This window comes from Microtus pennsylvanicus, chromosome 20, assembly GCF_037038515.1.
Source record: "Microtus pennsylvanicus isolate mMicPen1 chromosome 20, mMicPen1.hap1, whole genome shotgun sequence".
Classification (NCBI taxonomy): Eukaryota; Metazoa; Chordata; class Mammalia; order Rodentia; family Cricetidae; genus Microtus; species Microtus pennsylvanicus.
The window spans coordinates 20,083,447-20,104,154 of record NC_134598.1 but is presented as its reverse complement, the minus strand read 5'-3'; the positions used below and the strand labels follow the sequence as shown (position 1 = coordinate 20,104,154).

Genomic DNA, 20,708 nt, shown 5'->3' with positions numbered 1-20,708 from the left:
GTTTGAGATTCAGATTCTTCCTAAAGACACAGATTCTGAAGTGATACAGCATTCACTTCCCCACAAGGTAAGCTCTAAAGGAATTCTTAACCATATTCCCAAACTAAAAAGCGACATGGGTGGGGAAGTGTGGGGTGGGGGAGGGTTCATATATCCAAATGAAGAACTAGTCCGGCCAACATGCCTCACATGAAAAGAAGTGGATGAGGGAGAAGTCAGAAGGCTTAGCTGTGTTCATAAAAGACATAATGGTAGAACATGAACCCAGTTGAAATATTTTTTTCCAAAGCCAGTCTTTACCCACTACAAATATGAGACGGACTACCCATATGGAATCACACTGTACAATGGGGCATATGAGTACTCGCAGAAAGGTATCAGCAAAAAATAAATAAATAAATGAGTCGGCTTAATTAACAACGTAGAGTACAAAGTCAAAATTTAACAGGGACCCAAACTATTTTTTACTTGCATGATTTAGTGAAAAATAGACCAGAAAAGACACTGAAAATGGCTGCGAGACTCCTAAGCCATGAGTGGAAGGGGGTAATCTTGTTGTGTAGTTCTTCCGCTTGCCAGATGGGGAACTTTAGGTAATTTGCTTAACTCTTTTAGAGACATATGTTTTTCTCATAGTTAACTGGGCATAATAATTTACCTATGTCACTGGGTCTTTCTGAGACTCACTGAAATAATATACAGAGACCACTTTACAGACTTTTTCCCCATAGGTGTTACGTATACTGAAGATATCAAATGTACCATGCCAAATTCCCTTTGGAATTTATCAGTGGCTAGCATTTATTTGAAGAGAGCAAATGTCACAACAGTGATTTATGAAGTGTGAGATGAAACGTAGACTACTGGCTTCTTAATCAGACTGAAATGAGAGAATTTAGAGAAATCAAGTACAAAGTCATAAAAATAGATCTAAGCAGAACTAGCCTGGGCAAACCATCTTGCCCTCAACAATGATTTCTTACATGCCGTTAAATTTATTATTTACTGATTACACTCGGAAGCGTATGTGGTGTGTGCTCATTAACCTAAATATGCATATGTTTCTCGAAAATACATTTTGCAACTTTCAGATGTCAAAAACCTTTCTTACAGTGTCTCTTCTGTTGTGTTTTATCATCAAGGAAGGCTGCCACAGCTTGTAAGGCCACACACTCAACTCTAAACAGTTTTTTTCTTTTCTGTACTCATTTTTCTTTGCAACCCCAAGAAGAGAAGCATGTCGGGGCTGGTGAGGTGGCTCAAAAGGTAAGGATTTTTGCCACCAAGCCTGACAACCTGTTTCAGAGCTCAAGGATCCAAAGGTAGAAGGAAAGAATCAACTCTCACTAATTGTCCCTTGACCTCAACACATGGGGTCACTTGTACCATGACATGCACATCCTGTAGAACACACACCCCATATAACACAATAAATAAATAATAAATATTAATGTGTTCAAAGAGAAGACAAGGTGTGTATATTAAGTTAAAAATAGCAAGGAGCCAAGCAGATGCCTCTGTTCTTTACTTTCTCATCCGCAAATGCCACAGTGATCCCTAATTGCAAACATTTCTATTTAATCTAATATAGTACTGCTTTGTGTAAGCTCATATTTATTTAGTATTCAAATCAAGCATTAAATCATGAAGCTTTAATGTTGCAAAGTATTAGACAATTTTAGAAAGGCAAAAGTGAGTGAGAGCTCAATAAAACTTCTTGAGTGAAACAGAATTGAACTCATTATTTTTAGTAAAACTGTATCTTCAATTGTTTTCGATCCATCATCCAAAAGCACATTCAAGTTCAACAGGGTTAGAAGAAAATACAAACACGAAACGTAAGCCTGATTGAAAAGAACTGTATTTCAGGTTGGGCATGTGAATTGGTGATTGAGCATTTGCCTGACATGCATGGGGTTTGTTCCTTCCTTGCACAGCAAGAAATAAAAATAAAATAATAAACAAATAGAACATAGTATTTTCATATGGAAACCTAAAGTACTTAATTTAAACTTAATTTGCTTTCCCTAGGAGATATTAAGCTAAAGCTTTTCAAAACGGATTAATATGTAAATATTCATCTAGGTAGAGATGAAGAAAGATTACAATTTTACAATTACCTCAGCAGGTTTTACATTTGCAGGTGGGTGTTGAGCACAGGTAGCCAGCCGGTCACTACCTTTTCAGTGACTCCTTGTATTTGCCCAGCAGATGTACAAGGTGGACAGAAGCTCTTGCACTTGTCTCATGGGTTTTACTATTTAACACTAAGTATCCACTCACACGATATTTACCTTAATCTCATATGTTGTTCCAGGGTTAAGGTTAGTGAGCAGAACCTCCAAACTGTCCGGCTTTGCTCTGGCTCGGGTGTATGCCGTCTGCATCCATGGGCACACTTCCTTGTATTTAACAACATAAGATAGGATCCTTCCGTTCGGGTTGGGTGGGGTATTCCAGGAAAGAAGAATCCCAGCAGATCCAACTCTTTCCCCAGCAAGGAAGACTGGAGGCCCTGGTTCTATTATTTTAAATATACATTATTAAATTATCTATTTACACCAAAAAGAGTAAAAAAAATATTTATAAACATAAACTTTTGAAGTTCCCAGAAACCAGTATGAATGTCTTCTCCTTAGAGTTTTGCTTTAAAAAGAAAGGCTAAGAAATAAATTCTTTGAGGTAATACTACAAACATTCTTTTGTAAAAATGTCGAAAATGGAATGCTACCAAACACTGCATGCTAAATATACTTTTGACGAGTCATTTTTTGAAAGAATTTGTTAATACAATGTTTACCTGCAAGAATTAAGAAAAGAAAAAATAGTCCTAACAACTGAATAATCTTTTCTTAACCAGAATGGTGAGTTTGTTTTCTTGGCTCTAATAATTCAAATATGTCTGTTAACAGTCGTTCTGATACACTTCACAGGCAAATACAATAGAAGACACCTTTTCTCTTTGAAAGTAATTGAAACAAAAGAGCCCAGAGAAGGCAAGTTCTAAACATTTTCTCAACTTCCCATTTGATTTTAATGACTCTGTACTGATCTCGTACGGAAAACGCCAAGGCTGCCCATGTAAGCAGCTCTATCCAACAAAGCTGGGATGAGCAAACACACTGTGGAAAGGAATTGAAAACATGGACCTACTTGTCACATTGGTTGATGCTGTTCTGCTCACGGGCGAGCTGTATGTCGTAGCTGAAATCGAAGAGAGCGTTATATCATACCCAGTGCCGTAAACAGCATTGGAAACATCCACCTAGAATGCAAAGAGTTAAGTAAATACCATATTATTTCTGAAAGGCAAGTTAAAATAATTAATCTATCATCATTTAAATAGATAACACTTTTCTACATAGCTATACTGTTCAAAATTTCAAACAGAAAGTTCCATATTATTACAGAGTATGAATTTGCTGTATTATCATGTAACTGTCTACTAAGTAACATAAAACATGTTGAAACTTACAAAATGCCCTGTGTTATCAAAGTGTAAATCACTATTTCTACAGATGCCAGCTCTTTGTCAGTAAGGCAACAATGACATCCTCAAAACATTTCCAGCCTTTTACTTGGTCCCCCCTTCTAAGAGTACCTATAAAATACCTGTGTCTCTGAAGTTCCAATAAAAAGGAAAAGAAAAAAGAAAAACAAATCCATCATTATTCCATTTTTTTCATGCGGCAGAATCACATTGATGGCTCTAAAGAGAAATGTTGCCTGCATTAATGATTTAAAGTCAGATCCTCCTGGCGAGTACACAATTAATGAGCCTGGATTACTCAATAGCTCTGCCCTTTCTTTGTTAAACTATTCATGAACTCTTGGATTGATGGCTGTAGGATCAGCGCACGCACACACACACACACACACACACACACATATATATATATATTCAATGACATTTTGTTTCTTAATTTTTAAATGCAGTTATGAGGAATAACATGAATTTTGTTTGTTCCTGTTTATGCCTTAGTTCATATAATCTGCTGGTTAATCTGCTTATTTTAAAGGTTGTGTTCTATTTGAGCATTAAAATCATTTTAAAATTCAGTGTAGACTCCCTGATTGACTAGGGGGTTTATCACAGAAGATAACTGAGAAAAGTGTGACAAAAATTCTTACATTTCTGATTAGGATTGACACCCATATTCCTTTTAAAAACTCAGTTTTCATACTAGAAATGAAAATATGAGTTTTTAAGTGATGCGTGCCCATTGGCCTCACCATTTCTGGCTTACTATTAACCCTTTGCTTCCAGTGTTGTTTCTGCTGCCTGGAATCCTTAGCCGGAGCTTCCACAATCAGGGTGTGGCCAATGAGTTAAACTTGTATTCTTTAGAGTGGATTTCAAACAATATCAGTGGAGGGAAGGAGGCGATGATGCAGAGCCTGTCGAAACACACCTGGTACAGAGCCAATCCAACACCAAAAGAATGGGGTTTGGAATGAAACCCGGGTTTCCATTTTTCATTTCAAAACTCCACTCCTAGGGATGACTTGACAGGGATATAATAAAAATTATGAACACTTCTCTACAAAAGTGTTATGCGCTCACATAAATTCAATAGTAACCTAGCATGATATTTTTTAGCATTTTAAAGATAACATTTTTATGACGTCTTTCTTGCTATTTATTTATTTTGTGTGCATGCGTGCAGTGGTTCATTCCCCATCGTCTCAGACGTTTGAATATTTGGTCCCGAGAAAGATGGCAACTAACGTACGAATTCTGACACCACACTTGGGAGGCTGATCTAGCATCATTGAGTTGTGATAAACACTCTAATGAAAAGCAACTTGAGGAGGAACGAGCTCATGTGACTTATATTTCCATGGCACGATCCCTCACCCAGCGATGTTGCAGAAGGGATGCCAAGCGGGAACAGGAAGCAGAAACCGTGAAGGAATGCTGCGTGCTGACTTACTCCTTCGTTCCCTCACTTGCTCATGGTTGGTTAGTATTCTTTCACAACCCAGGACTACCTCAAAGGTGTTAATAAGAGTTTGTTTGAAAACAAACAGCAAACAACCGTGCAGAAAAATATGAAATACAAAATGGAAGTGACTAGCCCCATTGCCAGGGCCTTGGCAAATTCTAACTTCAAAAGAATATATGCAAAGCAAAATAAAGCATGACATACTTCAAGAGTACTATAAAAGATTCACGCAAGTCTATCAAAGCATATTAAAAATAAACACTATCAAGTTTCATTTATATTTGCAACGTAACAAAACTATCTGATAAGCTTTGAATACCACATTTAAATACTTCTGTGGATAAGCCATAGGTTGGGCATCATATATTTTATGTCTGATAAGTAATATATCTAGCCTTAAGAAATACAAAAAAGAATAACTCTTGGACATATTATGATGCACCATGAACTTTTATACACTTGCAACAGTTCAAGAAACAAGCCAGGCAGTGTTGACACATGCCTTTAATTCCAGCACTCTGGAGGCAGATGCAAAGGAAGACAGATCTCTGTGAGTTCGAGGTCAACCTAGTCTATAGAGTGAATTCCAGGACAGTCAGGGCTACACAGAGAAACTCTGTCTCAAAAAAACAAAACAGTTCAAGGAGTAGTATCAATGGATACTATTTCCATGAAAAATAATAAAAGAATTTAGGTAGTTTTACCCAAATCTCATTTAAATGGGTAAATAACAGAATCAATCATTTAGACCCAGGTCAATGACTTCAAGTTTTAATTAACTTGATAGCTACTGTTTTTAATTTTCACATAGTAGTTAACATATAGCAACAACCCCCCCCCCCAGGAAAAAAGTCTTGAATGAGGGCACATTTAGGGGAGACTTAAGCACAAAATAAGTTGATCTATCATCCCTTTTCAAGTTAAACGTCATCATTTAAGCATAAGAGACATAATCTATATATGTGTTAGGACAAGGTATCATATATTCATTTAGTTCCTTTAGCATCCAGAGTGGTTGGCCTTGAATTATGCTATCCATTCCCCACCTCCAAGGACTTTCCAGGAAACCCCAGCAGCACAAAGGAGTAGAACATGATGCCTTAAGAAAAAGGTAATAAGAGATGGCAAAGGTGAAGCCAGAGCCGGGTCTGGCTTGTCAGTGGAATGGACAGTCAGAACAATGGTCCGCAGAGCCCTCCAGCAAATGCATACATGTTTCTAAGGAGAGAGCTACATGTGAACATTAAAAAACACAAGTCACTAAAACCCAGTCCAGGTGTAAACACCAACAACAAAGAATTACAAAAATGCACATCTGAAATACAAAAGACATCACAAACATGTGAAGAGAATCAAAGAATGATAAACGACAGACCTCAAGCAAGTCTCTCTTTTTCATAACCTGGGTCAGGTCATTAAATTGCTCATTAAAACTGAGAATCACCATTGACTCTAGATATTTCCAGTCCTATAACCTGTGCATTCTAATAACCTGGATTTTTTTAATTCACCAGAGGCTAATCATCACCCTCTTTATTTTTTCTCCCCTCCGTGCTTCTGTGTCTAAATAAAACCAATTATATTGATTTTATAAATTATTCAGACTTTATTTGCTTTGATAAATATTAAGTTGCATGGTAGGAGAAAAAAAATGTTTTCCTAGGCAGACACACTCATCCAACTTCTGGAAATACAACTTTTTTCTGAGAGGGGAAAGTCATGAAATCTAGCTGCGTTTCCGTGCTTACTGACGCACAGGTGTCACTGACAACATTCCTTGTTTGTCTGGCGTGGGAAGATTAGAGGAATTAGTAGGATGCTGGGAACCTGAGGTACGAGAGCGGAAGCGGCAGAAAGTAGCGCACGGTTACACGTGGGTATTATCTTAATGGAGCGCTACTCTCAGACACAGTGAGTCACAGTAACGCACTAATGAAAGGCAGAAGGAAAAGCAGTTCGCATGCTCTAAACATAAAACTATATATAACCTTTTAATGGAATAAAAACCTACGGAGTTCTCCTCTCCAAAAAGAGCATATAACGAATGCAGGCACATCAGAACCCTATTGAGGGAGGCGTCATTCGTGCCTCATTTGAACTTTCAAAGGGTGCTTGGAGACCTGGGATGATAAATTTTATATGAAGAGAGAAACGATCTCAATTATACAAGTGCACTCCACTGAACGACTGGGATAGTGTTGCCCAATTCATTAAACTTTAACAAATAATCCGATTGATTGCGAATGACTCAGATAACCATTAGTAACACAATGTTATCCATAACAATCATATGAATTCTAAAGATCAACATGCGTCTAAAAATTAATCTTTACTTGATAATGAATACATAATTTTCAGTCTCTAAAGAATGTATAGTGAGACACTATTGTGTGGTTATATATTCCATCTTACAATGAATTATTTTAATGGTCTCAGTGTAACACAGGAAATGTAACACATATGGCACCTGACTTAAAATGTAAAATTTAGAACAGATATGTAGGATAAGAAGTGAGTATTCTTTACAGTTAACATTAAAAATTCTTGAGTATTTACCTCTGAATACCTGCACTGAATATCAGAATGAATTGAATCATTCTAGAAAGGACAGAATTTTTCATGAATGATCTATTATTCAGGATGCCTCTGTCTTGAATGACATTTACAAATGACAAATAGGATGCTCACTCCTGACTTTATGACCTTGCTAATAATATAGAATGTCCTGCCCTCTTTTCCACGAGTTTGATGCTATGGCTTAGCAAAAGTTCATCTCAAGTTCAACTCTTCTCCAATATTGCCATTCAGAATTAATATCTGCTTTGCACAATCACCCCAAATATATGTGGAAATTACTTTGTATGTGGAGTTTAGTTATCCAGCAAAAACATATTGAGCATTTACTGAAAGGACAGTGTGGTTTCAGGAACAAACTTGTTCTGCTAAAACAGAAAGGCTTCTGGTTGAAGGGAAGTTACTTCCAGCATTGGAGCCTGCTGACAAATGACTATGTAAATAAAAAAAAATAAGATAATCAAATCACAGATGCACTAGAAAGAGAAATTTTATTTAAATTTGACAACCAGCGAGGAAGATAAGATTATATTTGAACTGAGAGAGCAATGAGGGGAAAATAGTTAATCCAATCCGGATGTGGAATGCCCAAGCAAAGTGAATGTGCTTGTCATGTAGCAGGGATGTGGTTGGATATTTGAGGAACAAAGAGACATAAACAGCTGCTACATAGTAACTCAGTAGACTGGAAAATTAAATAAAGATCAGCCAGGAGAGGCCTCTGAGACCATCGTTCAGGTTGTATTTGAAAAGCGAGTGGACAAATGTTAAAACCAATGCCAAATGAATGGCAAGGAAGTCTAAAATGATACTCAGCCATTGGAAGCGAGGTTCATGTGTCATCTGGGTTGTCTTGGTGAGAAAATACAGAGAACTGCAGAGGAGATGGGAAGAAATGGACAGACTCAGGGTGTGCTTTTTAAGAGGAATGTCATGCTCCTGGAACTGAGCAGAAGACTAAATAGGTTCTTTTCAGGTGCTGGGAAGATAGATAACTCACTAAAATATTCTTTTTCTGGTCGTGCATAGACACGGGACTTGTGATCATACAAAACAGTGAGAAAAGGAGAAAAAAGTCCTGCCCTAGACTTTGCAGAACAGAGCATCGACTGAACATCATCTTGTTGAGTTTTCTCAAGCCATCAATAGAAAACCCTTTCACAAGTGGAGAACTAGGAATAGAGAATGACAACCAGTCCCAAGTTTTGCAATGGGCATTAAATCAGAATTCAAAGTGTAGAATCTCTGGCCCCTGACTCTTCCACAGTCTATCCTCCCTTATAAAATCACACATAAACTGACCAAAGAGTAGCATATCAAAATTGCATCAAATGACAACATTGTTTAAGCTGTCACCTGGAGTCTTGAAAACAGAAGCTGTGGAGAAAAGTAAATTATTGTGTTATTCAGGGCACAACGCTGGGACTGTATCGCTAAAAAGGAGAAAGTTTCCTCAAGAAAACAGCATGAGGAGGTCAGCATTTGAACATCAATAGTAACAAAAGACACGCTCAAGGAACACAGTAGGAGATAAAGTTTGATGAGAGACTGTACAAGAAAATATCACTTCATACTGATAATATCAAACAGGCTTCAAAGATGTGGGATTTGAGCTGGCCATCAAAGAGAGATTTTTGACACACTTCCATTTTATTATTAAAAATGCATGACAATAGCTACTCTCTGTGGCTATCCTGTCAGTGATTGCTACTTGCCACCCATGGCTAACTGAGTGCCTCAAATGTACATAGTGAAGATGTGAGATGTGTTTCAGGCACAAAATACATTCCAGGTTCGGGGTAGTGAATATGAAAATAATGATGCAAAATGCCTCAATAATTTTTATGTTTGTTACCAATTAGAATTTTGAATGCATATTAGGGTAAAATATGTTGCTTAAATTATCTGTATTTCCTTTTACTTTTGAACTTTCTACTATAAATCTTAAAGTTTATCATCTCCTATTTCTGAATCACATCATAATTCTATTGCACAGTACTGATCTAGTGAACTGTAGATTGACTCCAGGTTCATAAAATCCAGCTGAAGGGTGAAAAAAAAAACTGGAATGGCAAAGTTCTGTAAATATTCTGTGTCAACTGCTTGCTCTTTTGTCTAAATTCACAGGGAATTCTTATTGGTCTTAAAGATGGCAGCATTTTTTTTCATGCTTAGGATAAATATTCCCTCCCATCATAGTTCTGAGATTCCTTCAGGGATATAAATCTTCTTTCACTCCCCATGCTCAGAGAAAGAACACCAGAAAGCTAATAGTTTCAAAGAGCTACTATGTAAGACAAATATTTGTTGCTTAGTGAATGTCAGTTTATCTATATTAATAAATATTACTTTTCTTTTAAATTCCTAGCATGCTAGGCAAAAGAAAGAAAATAGCAATTTAAAGTTCTGCTTTATAATAAGCTGCAGTAGAAGACTGTTCTTAAAATGAGTCTTATCTGATCCTCATAAGGCTAAAGGTGTTGCCTCGCCTCCCCCTATCTTTCTTGAGCTGTTGCTATAGTTAGCATCCTTCCCCAAATTTACAGCTCTACCAGAACACAGCTACCATGAAGAAAATAATGCACTGTTAGGAAATGACCTCTTCCAACATTGCATAATGAATTTGTTGAGTGATTGAGCTCTGTCCCAAAGGACATTCTACATTTTGGTCTAAATGCACACATAATAATATCCTTTTCAAAAGATCTCATTTTTGCCTTTCTTCTCTGCTTAAACTACAGTTCACTAAAGCATTATGAGATAGAGACCAATTCCATTTTCTGTCTGATTAGATCAAGATTGGGTATCTACTTCAGTCTAGAGTAATATATTCCACTCCTCAGAGATTTAGGTAGGAAATGCCCCTGAGGCTGATCATATACCATCTACGCCTGGAAGCTGAGGAGGGCAATCTTCTACTTAGCATTTAGACTGTTAGCAGAGAAATCTGGTCTTCAGGAAAGCTAATAAAAAACTAGTTTACACAAATGAGCAGAAAGAAGTAGAAGTACAGAAAGGAAAATTTTCTAGACTCTCAGTGACATTTTACCTAAGTACAGTTCTTCTAATACCTGGGCCTTGTTTACTGCTTGGCGCCGTGGGTTAAAGTAATCAATTTTCCTCTCTTGCTTCAACTTACCAGGTTGTTGTAGTTATTTGCAGCTGACTCTATAGGACAGGTTTGCAGAAGCCCCTGTGCATTACCCTGTTGTCTCTGGGCTAGCCTGAGCTCACACCAGCTTAGTTTTTTGTTTTCTCTGAGTTAGCCTGCAACCACACCATCTTAGCCTCTGTTGTCTCTGGGCTAGCCTGCACTCACGCAGAGGTTTCAACTCAGTGGTCACTGCTTCACAACCCATAATTCATATTTCCTGCTTGTCTTCAATTCTTGGAAGTCGGGTAAAAACTTTCACCTCCATTTGAATATCAACCAAAACATTTTTTTGGTGTTTTTTTTTTTAATTTTCATGAAAACTGTGAGCATAGATCAGGCTAGTCCCAGATTCCCTAGGTAGTGAAATAGAAGATGACCTTGAGCTTCTGAACTTTCTGCCTCCATCCTTCCAGTACTGGAGTGGCAGCTATATGCCATCGTGCCTAATTATACCATCCTGGGGTTAGAACCTAGGATTCGTGCACAGTAGACAAGCACGCTACCAACTGAGCTACTGTCTTACTTACTAGTTACTTTTCTGTTGTGACAAAAACACTACCTCAAGCCAACTTTGGGAAGAAAGGGTTTATTTGGGTTGCAAGTTATAATTTATTATTAAGGGAAGCTGAGTCTGTAACTCAAAGAGGAAGCTAGAAGCAGAAACCTCAAAGGAATCCTATCTGATGGCCTGCTTCTAGGCTCCTATTGAACTATAAATCCAGACCCTTGGCCTCCAGATGACATCACCCACAATGGGTAGGGCACTCCTACATCATTTAACAACCGAGAAAAAGTCCCACAGAGATGTTATAGGTGAACATAACAGAGACAATTCTGTAATTGAGAGTTCCTTCTTTCCAAGTTGACAAGTGTCAAGTTGACAACCAAGATTAACCAACATATGTCCTGCCTCACTTGGACCAAACCTACACTGACTTACCTCTTTAATTAAAAAAATTAAATAATGTTTGGTTCATATGATCTTTCCCTCTTCTCATGGGGACTCCAACCCTAGACAAAGATCTACAGGCAAATGAATACTGAGGTGAGAGAAACAAGAGTCTTCATCACGGAAGCCTACAAATTGTTTAACCAATGGCTATACAATACCAGGTGGGCAGCTCTGAAATCACACACACACACACACACACACACACTCACACGTATGTATATATTCCGAGAGAGAGAGAGAGAGAGAGAGAGAGAGAGAGAGAGAGAGATCGGAAACCATGAATTTGAAACAAGCATGGGAATACATGCGAGCTGTTGGAAGGATAAAAGAGAAAGGTGAAAATTATGTAATTGTATTGCAATTTCCAAAATAAATAAACTAATGCCTTGATTCAACTCTATGGTACATACTTATAATCCCAGAATTCGGGATGTGGGGTCGGGAAAACCAGGTGTTCAACTGCAGCCCTGAATTGTCTATAGCAAGTTTGAAGCCAGCTAGGCTACAAGAGACCCTGACTCAAAATTAAAAAGAAGGAAGATGAGAAGGAAGAGGAAGGGGACAAATAACCTTTCACTGGACGATGGTGGTGCATGCCTTTAATCCCAGCACTCGGGAGGCAGAAGCAGGCGGATCTCTGTGAGTTCAAGTCCAGCATGGTCTACAGAGCGAGTTCCAGGACAGGCTCCAAAGCCACAGAGAAACCCTGTCTCGAAAAACAAAAAAAAAAAAAAAAATAAAGGAGGGGGACACGGAGGAAAAAGAAAAAAGAAAATCCAAAGGCATGAAAATAAAGAGAAAAGGATTAATTGGGGAGAAATCTTATAATGAAGGAGTGCAATAAATTCTGAAACTACTGTTATAAAACAAAGGATCAAATGAATGGAATAAAGACCACCATAAATGGATGGTCTGCCTACAGGAGAGGAGTAATATTCTTCACTAGGACTTGTCTACTTCCTCTTCCCAGCATGCATGTCGGTGCTCAAGGAAAGAGTGTTAACTGAATAAAATAATAGTCCCCAGCTACATTACCTGTCTTCAAGTACAGATTTTGTTCCGAAAGTACGATTTAGAAAGCACAGGACACCCAGGGTTTCCTAGCAGATGACAGCACCACTTGATCCGGTGCAACCAATTTTACCTAAAGCCTCATCCAAAAAAAAAAAAAGCGTCTAAACTATGGGCTTTTATTTTTAATTTTTTCATAGAAGAATACTAAAAAAGTTATTAGCGTTATGTTTTCTAAATTAATTTATGCACTGGATCATATCAGAAGGGAAAAAAGAGGATTCCTTTTCCCCTTCCCGGAACTCCTATTCCTTTACCCGGAGACAGGAAGTTTCTCTGTTAAGTTGGTGCGACATCAATATTTCTGCCTTATGTTTCCATGTAACATAGGTCATCTCTCAACAGGAAGAAATCTAATGTTAAGTTTTCAGTGGAATAATTATGCCACTAAAAGTCTATTTTTATATGAAGTCGTTTGTCTCTATAAACACACTGATTGGTTTAAGCTTATTAGAATTCAGCTTGCTGGTATATTTAAACCTGTTCACCCATTTTTACTGTCTTATACCCTAATTTCTGTGATGTACCTTCTTAACTGGAAATTAATTCGTATTTCCATAATATATTTTCATTCCATTTGTTTATTTATTAATACCCTTTCTATTTCTAAATGTGTTTAAGAAGTATCGCAAAGAAAGAAATATATAAAAAGACAAAATGATTAATATTCTGTAGAAGACAAAAGACAGACTGCAAAATGAGGCAGATGAAAACAAAAGCTTCACACCCACTCTAGAGTCAGGTAACTAGATTAAAATTACACATTTAATGAGTTCTGAGCCACTCCAAGCCTTACCTACACTTGGGAAATCTGCACCTGTTCGGTGCAGCTACTTAAATGCACAATTCTGTGCCGATGTGTAATAATTGTTCAAACTATCTTATTTTCCACATTGATGTGACTATTGTTGCATTTATAAGTCCTTCCCTTTCCCAGACGTGCCAAGTTCTACGCTGAAATCGCCTCTCACAGCTAAGCAAACAAGGACACTCAAACAAACTTTATTAGAACCGGGAGTCCCACAACTAAAAGGATATTATAACAGGAATTCTGATTGCTATTAGTAAATAAAACCCGGAGTCAGGTATTAGGGGGAGAACGCTGAAGGATCAGAGAAGCAGTGCGGCCAGTCTCTAGAGAGCCCTCTTCCTCTACCAATGCTCAGACCAAAAGGGTGATCCTGCCCTCAGATTGTCTCCTCAGACTGCAGGGGTGATCCCCAGACTACAACTGTCTCCACCAAACCTCAGACTGCACTGAGCTCCTGCCTCCCCCTGCCTTATGTTCCTCTTTCCACCCAGCCATATGACTCCTGTCTCCATCCCCAGTGCTGGAATTAAAGCCATGGGATCCCAAGTTCGGTGATCCCTTGTTTCTCTTTTAGACAGATTCAGTTTAGTGTAGCCCAGAGATCCCTCTGCCTCTGCCTTCCACATCCTGGGATTAAAGGTGTGTGCCACCACTCCGTGACCTCTGGGTAGCGTAGCTCTATACTCTGATCTTCAGACAAGCATTATTTGTTAAAACATAAACAAAATATCACTACAGGACACTTTACTTGATGCTATATGTTTGTAGCAGGTGTATATGTAAATGATATTTATAATGTTGAAAAAGGCTAATTGGATCCAAATAATGCAATTAAAAGACAGCATCTTCCATTTTTCACTTTCCAGAACATCTTCTTTCGAAAATTATTAATAGACATACATACCCAAAGCATTCAGAGGACATTGGGTATGTCATCATAATAGTGCCTTGGGCTTTGAGTACTTTGCATTTTCCCAAATAGTTTTGCATTGTATTTTAATAAGATTTTCTTATCTAGGTGAGAATAATTCTCCTTTTTTTTTTGCCAAGTGGGAGCTTAATGGTTTTGCCCAGGATTGTCTAACGGATACGTGGCCATGGTGGGAACATTACTCAGAAATTCCCCATGCAAACCACCGCTCCTTCTCAAGCTGGCAGCACCCACATCTGAGTCATTCATTTTTAACAAAATGTTGGCTCTAAACACAGTTATTCCCTTGCTTTTAATCCTGTAGATTTTAATTAACTGAATTCGCCAGTGCTGACCATGACGACAATAAGACAGCTCCTTTTTAGCTTCTCTTAGTCATAGCACTAATTAAAAAGTCCGTCCCTGGAGGAAGGCTATTAAATGTGAATGTTCCTCCAGGTGATGAAAAGCCACTTCTTCTAAGATTTATCTCAGAAACATTTGGAAAACTATTTTCCCATACCACCTGTAGAAAGAATGTTATCCATGCTTTGGCTTTTACCATCTTCTATTGTAGAAATAAATTTTTGTTCCTCAGCACAAATGGTTAAACTGTATTTTCTGCATAGAGGAAGTTCACTTAGATTAAAACTTCATATTATCTGCACAAACAAGGAAATGCCTTGAGTTTTTACTTCTCTACACTGACAGTGCTACTGTGTGCTAATTTAGTCCAGTAAAAGCATCTTGAGTTTGTTCTAACTTCTGCTTATTTCAATGCATTGGCGTGGCTTTCATGCACACATTCACACATGCAATGCTGATATTGCAGTCTAAGGAACTTAGTACTATTATTTTTCCATATTGTCATCTATTTTAGTGGCAGGCAAACTATTTTCGTTCATCAAGCCTTCGCAGGAACTATTGCCTTCATCCAGAAGAACTTGCTGTAAGCCTGCTAACAGTTTCTATCTTCAGTTTCTACTATGCCTCTTAAATTCAATTTCACTTGGGGCCACAGCATTGAGGACACAAACAATAAAATCAAACTGTTGTAGCATGAACTACCTGCTTTCAAACAGCCCTGAAACACACTCATCCTTTGTGCTAACTTTCTGCAAACTCAGAGGGTAACAAAAAATATTTCTTTTGCTCTGCCTAGCGGATGTGAGATGTTAACAGTTGAAAGAGTAAAACCTCATCAAAGGTCATTTTAAACTTTGAACCAGTTGAAGAGTGGGAGGAGTGAGAATATGAGCAAAGGGGTCAAGACCATGGTGGGGACACCCACTGAAACAGTCTCCCTGAGCTAGTGGGACCACACCAACTCCAGTTGGACTGGAAAGGAACAAGCATAAGACAAAACTAGTCCCTCTGACAGTTGTGTGACTGGGCAGACTGAGGGGCCACTAGAATTGGCACCAGGATTTATCCCTATTGCTTGTACTGGCATTTTGGGAACCCATTCTCTTTGGATGGATACCTTGCTCAGCCTAGATATAGTAAGGAGGGTCTTGGACCTTCCCCAAAGCAATGTGCCTTACCCTCTCTGAGAAGTGGATGGGGGGGTGAGGAGGGGGTCGGGTAAGTAGAGGGAATGGAAGGAAGGGAGGGAGTGGGAACTTGAATTGGGTATGTATAATGAAATAAAGATAGTTTGCTTTCTTCTTTAAAAAATTAAAAAAAAACTTTGAACTAAAGGTGATTCATTTATCAGTAGTGTTGTATCCAAAGGTTCCCAATCTCCTAAAGTGTGGGGGAGTACATTGCATGTTGGTTTTGTGTAAAGGCAACCTCAAAAATACGTAATTATTAGTATAGATCCTAAGTAGATATCAAACTGTGACAAAGTTAATCGTCAAGAAAAGTAATCGAAATTTAAATAAAATGTCACCCTTCCTTCATAAAACTAAACTTTAAATCACATGATGCATATATTCTCTGTGTTTTTTTTTTTTAATCATCTTCTATTTCCTGTGGCTTCCGCAGTATAAGCCGCCATCTGCTGCTGGGATGCTTGCTTGCGTTGGAAAAGTAGTGCTTCATTCTCTGGTTAATGGAACAATGGAGAAATTAAAGCACAATTGGAAAATCTGGCAGACAGCAGGCAGTTAGCAACTCTATTGTCTGGCAGCACTCGCACAAGAATGCAAAAGATATGGAAATCTATAGCAGAGAAGCAGAAAAAAATCAGAGTCAATGTCCACAAGCTAAAACCGAGCATAGTCTAATAAATTATTCTTACCGAACCAAAGAAGCATTTGAATATTGAAACAGGAAATATGCTTACAACTTTTCTTTCTGTCTGTATTTCTCGTGTGTGTGAAGCACTGTTATTGAAACCATTTTCAATCCTAATAGAAATGATCTGGAAGTTGGCCAGAACCAGGATGGAAAACTGGGCTGTTTCTTGCATGTCTGTCTGGACCTATCAATTAAAAGAATCAGCTACCGGGTGTTCTCTAAAGCAGGACTCCACAGCATACATGAGCAAATAAAGTTCAGACATATTTAGTTTCCTTCCCGTCTGATGTCAGAATGCGGCAGTATTGGTTTCAGCATGAACAAATCAAATTTAATTCCTCCAAGCGTCCCAATAACATACCATAAAAGCAGAAGCTCAGTGTGTGTGTATGATTTCATAATGCTGAAAATTTCCATCAGCGGCTTCCAGACAATGTCTGTGAAGAGTACTCGCTCTCCCCTTAAGATATTCGCTGACACGCCAGACACATAACACACCAATAACAAATTACTCTTGGATGTTTCCTAGTTACTGGTTTCCTTCTTTTATCTTGTTAAAGAAAATTAAATGCATGGCAAAAAAAGATGATATAGTTTATTAATCAATCTATCCTTATATCCAAAGTGAAAAGTATTTTTCATATATTCAATATCAGTCCCTGAAATGTTCTAATTGATTACTATAAATGGTAGCCATGTTAAGTGCTATGGCAAACATCTCATTTCGATGTGACAAGTAAATTACGTAGAAGAGAATATAAAGTAAAAAATCTGATACTCAAAGGATATGAAATAGGTTAAAGTTTCACGAAAGTATGAGCATAGCCTAAAGCAGTGATTCTCAATCTGTGGGTCATGAACCCTTTGCCATCGAATGGCCCTTTCACAAGGGTTATCGAAGGCCATCGGAAAACAAAGATACTGGCATTGCAACTCATAGCAAAATTACAGGTATGGAGTAGCAACAAAAATAAATTTATGGATGGGGGTCACCATAGCATGAGAAACTCTGTCAAAGGGTTGTGTCATTAGGATGCTTGAGAACCACTGAGGTAAAAGGACAGATGCATAAAGCCTAGACAAAGAAAAAAGGATCACCTCTGCATTCCATTTCACCAAAGAAGAAAGAAGCAACATTGCCAGAAAATGTAATGTGCTTTTCCACCATTTTGGAGATACCATCTATCTTTCAAATAATTAGAATTATCAGGGCTGGCCCCTGGGTGTTTGACCATGCTCCAGTGCGTAGATGGGCAACACAAATTAGACTTAGTGGGGTTTTTCCTTCTTTTTTCTTTCTCTTATTTTAGTTTGGAGAAGGCCACAAGTTGGGAGTGCACCTGGGAGAACTGAGAAATGCATTGTGTGAAATCTCCAAATAATCAATAATAAAAAAAATCAGAATTATCTAGGAAAACGCCATACCCTAGATTACCATTTTAGAGATTTATTTTGCCATTTCCTATCACCTATTGATGTTTACATAATCAAGAATTAAATATTTTGAAATTTGTTATTCAGTATAGTTTATAATATGAATAAGGGAAGTAGACAACACCGATATTAAAGGAGCATTAAAACTATAAGCAAAAACAACATCTAAAACAAGATGCCCCAGGGGATAAATGTGCTTGGCATCAATCTTGATAACCTGAGCTTTAGCCTCAGAGCTGCCACAAGAGAAGTTGCATTTGATATTCATCTGCAAGCTATGGCATTCATGCTTGCACACACACACACACACACACACACACATACACACACACGATATATAATATATACAGTGCAATGTAACGTGTAATGAGCTGATAATAAATATACTAAAATACAATCAAAATAATGAGGTTTCATGACACCGAATTGTGTTTTGTCATGGAAGACTAATTAAAATAGAAATAGAAGGAAAGGTCATGGTTTTAAGGAGATTGACAAATGGTGACGACATGGTGCATGCAAATGGAAAAATCTTAAGAGAAAATGATAAAGAAACTGACTATTTTCAGGCTCATGTTTCTAGGACATTTCGAGATTTGACTAGGGCATTATTGTTTATCATTCATTTGTAGAACAACTCAAAGGTGACTTTCTATAAACTCCATGCACCTCAAATCCTCAAAATTAGTATTTGCAAAAATTCAAGTGAGTTAAAGGGATAATAAATCAATATGAATTTCAAATGCAATTACTTGGTATGTAAAAACCGCTACATAGCAACAAATACAAATTTCAAATAACCAAAGAAGCAAAAAAAAATGAAAAATCAAAAAGCTGTGTCCTAGTTCTCTGAACTGAAGCATGGCGATTGAGTACAGCCTTAGATATTAAAAAGTAGAGCTATATAATGAGTAAGATGATAAAAAGAGGTCCTGGACTCAAGAACACAATCTAGTTTTCAAGTTACCACTCTTAGATGAAATCACTGAAAATCTTTTAAAAAGTAAATTGTGTTTTGTTACTAGACAGAAAAAAATTTTTTTTCTTCAATCTTGTATTGGGGTAGCTCCACCTGCATACCGGAACAACGGAAGTTCCTGCTCTCAAGTGAGATCTTAAAATTACTGTGAAAGAAAAATACTGAACACGACTGCAGTTACATGTGTAGAAACTACTCATTATTTGATCCTACACAAATCAAAATCAAGAAAACGTTTGGGTGGTTGGGCATAATGGCATACACCTGTAATACCAGCAATCAAGCTGGTGAGGCAGGGGGATCCCTGCGTGTTCAAGACCCACCCGGGCTATACAGTGAAACCATTTCTCAAAGAAAGTTTGTGCAAATCATAAAATAGATATTACTCGTCTATGCACATAATACATATTTTTTAACGCAGTTCCACTGATATGGGAACAAATTGTGTTCTGTTTCTGATGTTAAATGTCAATCCTTATTATCTTCTTTTATAAAAACAGTTGTAATAAGTGTAGCATCAAATTTTCCAGCACTGGGCATTTGAACAAATGATAAAATAGTTACTACAACTTTTATTTTCCCCTTCCTCCCCTCCTCTTGCTCCCCCCTCATCATGCCATTTCATTTTTTTAGAAACATGGCCCTGGCAACAGTCTCAAGGAAGAATTTGTCCATCACTCACCCTCTCCCCGACCTCTGCTAAAGAGCTGCTGTACTTTAATTCTCTGCCTTGGCTATTTAGAACATATTTGAATCTTTGGATTTTTTTTTCAGTTCCTAGTATTTTCCTTCAAGCCAAGTTTTATTTCGATTCTATTTATGGATAAGTGGGATATATCAACTGATGGTTCCTTAAGTCTCTCTTTCTTATTTAGCAGATAACCTTCTTCTAAAACACACACTTTGGAAAGCATCTTCTTCCTCTAGAGAACAGTCTTTCTATTCCAGTTCTCTCTTTGTAACATCTGGTTTGGAACAATGGCATTTACTCTAAGTTGTTAAGTAGCCGCTAATGCCCTTCTGCCACTTTACCAGGGCCCATACTGTGTGGAAATTCTGCAATTAGCATTCTCAGACATGAAATCGATGCACTATCTCCATCCGTTCATCCAGCTGTAACTTGGAACCTTCCTGCCTTTTCCATCCCGGGTGGTAATGAGGAAGTAAGTATTCAGTAAACTTCCCATAACAGATTCCAGATGGTACCTACTGGGTTTCAAGGTGCATTTGCCAGACTTTCTCCTCTCCAATTATATTTTATTCTGTCATCTCTTGCACGTCGGTAGGTTTCCTCTTTGAATTCCATACAACCCTCTTCAGTTACAAAGGCCTCGTGAGAACTATGGTTATTTTCAAGGCTTACATCCAGAAGCAACTAATCCATTTGGATTGGAGGACAATACTCTGAGAAAGCTTCCAAATGTATCTTTATCAGGGATTTAAGGACCCGGGGATGGGAAAGGAGTGACCAGTATAGTCTTTGGGACCCAATGTCTAGGTGCTCCGAGTGCATGCCATTCCTGAAGTCTTCAGCGATACACCTGACCTCTGGCACTGGGTTATTTGCTTCTCCTCTGCGCTCCCAGTGTATCCAGGGTGAAACCTGTGTCACAATGACTAGGATGCGGTGTCC

The 20,708-nt window shown here is 38.0% G+C and overlaps 1 protein-coding gene across 2 annotated transcripts in view; it reads right to left on the bottom strand.

The window, feature by feature from the left end:
* Positions 1–3,669, bottom strand: part of Ptprq (protein tyrosine phosphatase receptor type Q) — a 176,388-nt gene extending 172,719 nt beyond the window's left edge. The window contains exons 1-3 of one of the 2 annotated variants that reach the window (XM_075954552.1): positions 3,613–3,669; positions 3,154–3,265; positions 2,295–2,521 (exon numbers count right to left, since the gene is read on the bottom strand). In XM_075954552.1, the coding sequence (XP_075810667.1) occupies positions 2,295–2,521; positions 3,154–3,265; positions 3,613–3,669 (396 nt within the window). The remainder of the gene's footprint in view (positions 1–2,294; positions 2,522–3,153; positions 3,266–3,612) is intronic. The other variant, XM_075954553.1, reaches the window with a different exon arrangement.
* Positions 3,670–20,708: the final 17,039 nt, after the last annotated feature.